Here is a 6,564-nt window from a genome sequence, read left to right on the forward strand (position 1 = left end):
GGGTGAAATAATTATAATGCTGAAGGTGAGGTACTCACCTGGAGACTGAGCGCTCATGCACACTGGCAGCGCGCACACATAATGCCAAGTTCACACACACACTCCGTTTGCAGTGCGTATGCGGTGCGTATTTTTTCCGCGCTCATGTTAACGGATTAATAAAGCATTCACTGCACACGGTTACGGTCCGTCAGTGCGTTCCAGTAGCGTTGCGTTTGCAGCAGTGCAGAGATCGTTTCCACACCGAGTCTATTGCTGCGCTGCAAGCGCTGAATTAAAGTAACAGCGCATTGTTTGCAGTAAATATGAACATGGATTGACACGAAAATGTAGTAATTACACCATAAATGCATATTATTAAAGTCTACTGTGTTCCACAGTCAACACATATGGCTTGCTGGCTAGTTTTAAAGGAAAAGAGCACTTTTAGATAAACAAGGCAATAATAGATGGCACTAGTGGAGGTAGAAAAACAAAGTTGTTTATGAACCACAGGATAGCTTGTAATAAAGATTTCAATGCAAAAGAAAAAGGCAGTAGAGCTGACTATTTCTGTCAATGGTAAGTTTATGATAACGTAAGAAAAGTAGTTTAAATGTTTTGCCAATTGCTTGAGCAACTTAATATATAAATCTAGAAGTAAATGCAAAAGTAAAAAGCATTGAATAATGTGTTGCTTATATTTATTGAGTTTAAACATGTCTATGAAAGATTGTATTACTGTACTGTGTAAAAAAAAAAAAGAATTGCAATGCTGAAAAAGCATTTTCAGTGACAATGTGTGGATTTGAAATCAAAATAATGGAATGATTATAATGTTGGAATAAATGTTGTGTTTGTGGTAAACAGCCACGGATCAGTAGCAGACTCCTGTGTGAAAGCACAGTCCGTGCTGCTTCCCCTCTCACAAGAGGGGAATTCCCCCCATTTTCAAAAATGAAATTCAGGCCCTGAATAAATATCTAAAAATCCTGATTGGAGTATCACTATAAACAGTTATAAATGATAAAAAGAAGGCTTTAAAAAGATCGGTATCGGTGATTGGTATCGGCAGATACTGCTTTCTGTGATCGGCGATCGGCCTCAAAAACCCTGATCGGAGCACCCGATATAAGTATATATAAATACACACACATATATGTATATATTTTAAAAACTATTTGTATGTATATATATTCATACTTGTATATAATTTATATTATATATAAATATATTTCATATATTAATCTATCATATTTTTCCTTAATATATACATGCATGTAGTGTTGTCAAAAGACCCGGTACTTCGGTACCAAGTCGGTACTAAAAAAATGAAAACGTTACGGTACCAGGTTTTTTTTAATGCATGTGTATTTATATATACATAATAAATATACACAGTACACACACATATAGTATGTAAACAAACTTTTATTTTGAATGAGATTATTCGCGATTAATCATTTTACAGCCCTACAAAGCAAATTTTCAGATAATTATTAGAACATAGAGAAGACCTACCTTTTGGCATTTGTTCGTGAGTTTCTATGAGACATAAAGGTGAGGGTCCTATGAAGTAACATTGGCTGTGAAAGAGCAAAAAATAAAAAATAAAACCAAGTACAAACAGACCTGATGTTAATATAAATTCAGTGTTAAGCCTTATGTATTCATCTATAAAAGGTATACATACAGCTATTAGGTTCCTTGTTCGTAGGAATCTGTATATTTGAGTAGGCTCTGAAGAGGAAACAGAAGTATTAACAAAAACATACTATTCTAAAGTTTCAAAGTGATAACAACTTTTGTCTGTTACTTTTAAACCCTTTCATGTACAATAAACTAGAGGGTTTTAAGTAACTGTCTGCAAAATTAGTTATTACTTAGTGATAGTAATGGGGGAAGTCGTGGCCTAATGGTTAGAGAGTCGGACTTGTAACCCAAAGGTTGCGGGTTCGAGTCTCGTACCGGCAGGGATTGTAGGTGGGGGGAGTGGAGACCGGGTGTGTGTTCACTGCTGTGTGTGTGCACTTAGGATGGGTTAAATGCAGAGCACTAATTCCTAGTATGGGTAGCCATACTTGGCCACATGTCACTTCACTTCACTATAATGAAAAACAGCATCATGTTAAAAAAACAGCCACAAAGTTAAATCCAAGGACTCCCCATACCTAATGGCAATAACAGCAGACCAGAGATCTTTGTCATGACAAAGAATTGTGACAGATGTGAGTGTGTTAATATATTTTCCCAAAGGCCAAAAGATACAGATAATAGTTTTACTATGGTGTGCTAAATTAAGTCAGATATACTCACTTTCAAAGGCCTGCAGGAAGAGCTCATGGTCGGCCTGCAGCTGCTCCATCTTGGGCTTCTTTATGGAGCTCACGGCAGAGGATGGGTATACAGCACCATTGACTTTAAAGTTCATCACCTGAGCCGAGTATTTCTGAGGAGCCATCATAAACTAACAACTAAGTTACCCAAAACTTCACACCAAAACAACACCAGGCGAAATAAATATCTGCACATTAATGACAGACAGCTGCCCTCGCTCCTTTAACCAGCCCTCTACCATCACCTAAATTAGTCACCTATATTGGTGGTCACCAGTCTCTGTGACTAGTACATGTTTTAATATGACTCATATGAGTTGTAAATATGTTCTTGATGTGTGTCCTCAGTCTGGTCACTGATCCTCAACAGATGAAAATTAGCACGTTAGTTTGCGGTCCTTCACAGCGACGAAAACACAGTTGAACGGCACCGGGTTATCCATCCATACAGGCAGCCGTTCACGTACCGGATTAAATAAACGTCTTGGTTTATTAAATATCTGTTATTTGCGACCGAAATTGCGTTTACTTTGGAAGGGAAAATCCTACCAAGTGATGGATATCGGTAGAACTGTATCGCCCGAGCCCTTGAGGAAAGTGCCGTGAGAACCCGCCCATGACAATGTGGCAGCCAATCGGAGACGTCGTCTGGTGACATCGAGGTTTTCTATTGGCTTGACTCACCTTGATAGACGCCAGATTAAGATTGGTAGAGAAGACAAATTGCCGCCAAGAATGTTTTGGTTCTGGGAAGAGAGAGAACGCGGGGAAGAATAGCGCATATTGCGAGCTCTGTTTAGCTACTTATCTATTGTAAATCATCATTTCAAATAAAAATACTAATGAAAATATGTACCCGAAATAATATTTGTGTGGTCTACATTTCAAACGAATGATAAGAGTGAAAACGGTTGAAAACTGTTGGCCCTAGCCACTCCACAAAGTTTCGCAATTCAGGAAAACTTGTCTAATTATTAATGCTCTAAATTATGATATTTCGCTAAAACAAACAGGCTTAGACTATAGCAATAAATATCAAGGATCCATCAATCGAGTGCAGAATTCCCGTCGGAGATATTTTCTGATGAGCAACCGGATGTAGAGCACATGACAACTTCCCGTCCCCACGTGTGAAGGGATGTGAAGCAAGTCAGGTTTCGTTATTCTACTAAAACTCTGAGTATCTTACACATTTTTCTGAAGATTTACCTCACAACCCTTAGAAATGGCTGACATTGTGCAACAACGATTAGAGGACAGAATACCAGCGCTTGAACAGTTGGAAAGAGTCGGTTTGTTCACCAATAAAGAAGTCAAGTGAGTATCACAGTGCACACACAAACACAACAGATAAAAACAAGGGGGTTTACTCTGAAACAAACAGATTCCTCAAGCAAGGCTTTTGTTTCAGGTCTATGTTGAAAAGATCTACTGCTCTTGAATACAAGCTGCACCGAACAGTTCAGAGTAAAGACGATTTCATTACATACATACAGGTCTGTATTGACAAAAAGCAGTTTAATATATTTTTGTCTGGCACAAAAATCGTCACTACACATATTGGTTACCTGGAACATGATAGGTTGGGTTTTGCAAATGACCTTTATAGTCAGCTGCAGAGTCCAAATAACTTGATATGTGACATTTAGTTGGGTGTTTTTGTTTCTGATTTTCATCAGCATGAAATAAACGTCCTAGAGCTTATCAAGAAGAGGAGAGCTGTGAGTAGAGCTTTGGTTTATTTATTTGTATAATATATTAGGGAATTGTGTCATGGTAAATAGGCTATATGCACCCTGAACTGTACTGTTGTGTGTACAGAGAATTGGATACCATTTTAAGCGGGAGGAAATTGAGAATCCCATCATTCATCGCATAAACCATGTTTTCAGAAGGGCTACAACAAAATGGCAGGTTGGTCAACATGAAAAAAAACATAACCTTACTTTAGATGTTGTAATTTGATGATCAATTTTTAACTTGATTTAGGGCTGCACGATAAATCGCATGCGATATTTAACGCGCATCTTGTCAGAAAGCCAGTTCTGTAATCAGCGGTAAATCTCCATCACGTGCGTGCTTTCACATTGAGCAGCATTAACTACACAGAGCCGTTGTTCACTGACGAGCTGCGCAAAACCACGTTCATATTCGTGCGATTTTTGGCGCAGCTCGTCAGTGAACAACGGCTCTGTGTAGTTAATGCTGCTCAATGTGAAAGCACGCACGTGATGGAGATTTACCGCTGATTACAGAACCGGCTTTTCTGACAAGATGCGCGTTAAATATCGCATGCGATTTATCGTGCAGCCCTAACTTGATTTAAATCAATGCTTTTTTCTGTAGGAAGATGTGCAGCTCTGGCTTTCTCAGGTTGCCTTTAATAAGAAATGGGTATGTGATTTTGTTATTAAACGTTAAAAACAAGCAGATCTGTAGTAAAGTGTCTGTGCTGTCTTATTATGATTGTCAGTTATTTAAATCTGTTCTTATCATCTTTCAATTAGGGCACCAAGTCTCAGCTCAGCAAGGTTTTGTCATCTATGTTAGCTATCCATCCTGACAAACCAGGTAAGCTTTTATTAAAAAAAATTATTTTAGTTTTAGCTGGTTTGTCCAAAATATTTATTGTTCTATATAGCATTCGTATTCATTTACTTTAGAAGGTGTTAGACATTTCAAAGCAGATGGCCAGAAATAAAATAATTTCATAATGTTTGCAGCTTTGTGGATAATGGCTGCTAAGTGTGAGATGGAGGACAGGAACTCTTCAGAGAGTGCCCGGCATCTCTTCCTCCGTGCCTTGCGCTTTCATCTTGAGAATAAGAAAGTCTTTCAGGAGGTGAGAAGACACTGGCATCTCTTTGAGTTGGCCTGAAACAACTAATAAAACATTAAATTCTAAACAGTCCACACTGATGTTCATGTAATAATATTTTATTATTAATTTGTGTGCATGCACAGTATTTCCGGATGGAGCTCATGCATGCTGAGAAACTGAGGAAACAGCAGCAGGAGTTGGAACAAGCTAAAATAGATGTGGTAGGGTTATAGGTGTAGATCTGGGTATTTTCTAATTTTTGCTAATTAAAAAGCTAGCAACAAAACATGTTTTCTCAATTTAGGGGGAATATAATTTTTCTACGGAAATCTTGAGTGGAAAACTTGCTGAGGTGGTGTACAGAGATGCTGCACAAAAAATTAAAGGTCAGCTAAACTTGAATTAAATTTTCACAGAACTATTCAACTCAACAGGTTGTATTAGCGGAGTGCTGTACATTTATTTATCTGTTGTTTCTGATCAGGGGCTGAATTCATCTTGTCGCTGCTACAGATTGCTGCCATCTTTGACTTCACAAAGGAGCTACAGGACACCATCCTGCAAGAGTACAGAGTTTTTTTGCTTATTTCTGAGATCGGACGAGTTAAGCATACACATTTCTTATTGTTTTTTTTTTCTTAGTTTTTAGATGATCACCTTAATTGACTGATTTGTCATTTTTGTTGAATAATCAGCAATAAAAATGCTGTAGGAGCTATTATAAATGAACAGATTAACATTGAAACCAGTATTGGGGAAAATGCATGTACAGGAAGTCATGAAAAGGTGATATTTGAATAATGTTTGTGTTCAGTCTGCAGAGTCAGTATGTTGATGACTGCATGATGTGGGATTTCATGGCTAAGCGTGAGCTGGATGCTGCTGGGGCCCCGGAGCTCCAGTCTGCGAAAGGAAGAGCTTCTGATACAGATCGCAGAGAAGAACGTTGCTGTGTCGTTTATGAGGAGGCACTAAAGAGCCTTAATACAGGTATCATGATTTAACATGTTCAGTATTTGCATATAAGAATACTAAGCTTGTATTCAGTGGTGGAATATGAGTGGATTCTTATGGTCTCATTTGCCTACATTTAAATTTACATTTAGACATTTAGCAGATGCTTTTATCCAAAGTGACTTACAAATGAGGACAATGGAAGCAATCAAAATCAACAAAAGAGCAATGATATCCAATTTAAATCATATAATCAATAAAAAGAAAACAGATAGAATAGAAAAAGAATGGAGCAAGCTACTGTTAGAGGCTTTTTTTTGCTTTTGTTAATCAGAAGTAGTCAGAAAGTCAGAATTATAATTGTATAATAAATAAAAAGAAAACAAATAGAATGCAAAAAGATTAGAGAAGGAAGTGTTAGTTTTTTTTTTTTTTAAGAAAAAAAGCAGTTAGTAAATAAATAAAATGGGCAAA

General features: G+C 37.5%; 2 protein-coding genes across 3 annotated transcripts in view; one reads left to right on the plus strand and one right to left on the minus strand.

Annotated features, from left to right (window-relative positions):
• LOC107710018 (polycomb protein suz12-B) overlaps nt 1-2,938 on the minus strand; it is a 20,723-nt gene extending 17,785 nt beyond the window's left edge. The window contains exons 1-4 of one of the 2 annotated variants that reach the window (XM_016514699.1): nt 2,865-2,913; nt 2,296-2,428; nt 1,673-1,719; nt 1,501-1,565 (exon numbers count right to left, since the gene is read on the minus strand). In XM_016514699.1, the coding sequence (XP_016370185.1) occupies nt 1,501-1,565; nt 1,673-1,719; nt 2,296-2,410 (227 nt within the window). In that variant the 5' untranslated portion in view covers nt 2,411-2,428; nt 2,865-2,913. Of the gene's footprint in view, nt 1-1,500; nt 1,566-1,672; nt 1,720-2,295 lie in introns of both variants that reach the window. The other variant, XM_016514698.1, reaches the window with a different exon arrangement.
• A 433-nt stretch (nt 2,939-3,371) lies between these two features.
• Nucleotides 3,372-6,564, plus strand: part of LOC107710019 (U3 small nucleolar RNA-associated protein 6 homolog) — a 12,349-nt gene continuing 9,156 nt past the window's right edge. Inside the window, exons 1-11 of the mRNA XM_016514700.1 lie at nt 3,372-3,632; nt 3,727-3,811; nt 3,995-4,036; nt 4,137-4,229; nt 4,662-4,709; nt 4,823-4,886; nt 5,039-5,157; nt 5,280-5,357; nt 5,441-5,522; nt 5,621-5,702; nt 5,951-6,126. Coding sequence (XP_016370186.1) covers nt 3,541-3,632; nt 3,727-3,811; nt 3,995-4,036; nt 4,137-4,229; nt 4,662-4,709; nt 4,823-4,886; nt 5,039-5,157; nt 5,280-5,357; nt 5,441-5,522; nt 5,621-5,702; nt 5,951-6,126 — 961 coding nt within the window. The 5' untranslated portion in view covers nt 3,372-3,540. The remainder of the gene's footprint in view (nt 3,633-3,726; nt 3,812-3,994; nt 4,037-4,136; nt 4,230-4,661; nt 4,710-4,822; nt 4,887-5,038; nt 5,158-5,279; nt 5,358-5,440; nt 5,523-5,620; nt 5,703-5,950; nt 6,127-6,564) is intronic.

Source organism: Sinocyclocheilus rhinocerous, unplaced genomic scaffold (genome assembly GCF_001515625.1).
Source record: "Sinocyclocheilus rhinocerous isolate Xijiao unplaced genomic scaffold, SAMN03320098_v1.1 scaffold3614, whole genome shotgun sequence".
Lineage (NCBI taxonomy): Eukaryota > Metazoa > Chordata > Actinopteri > Cypriniformes > Cyprinidae > Sinocyclocheilus > Sinocyclocheilus rhinocerous.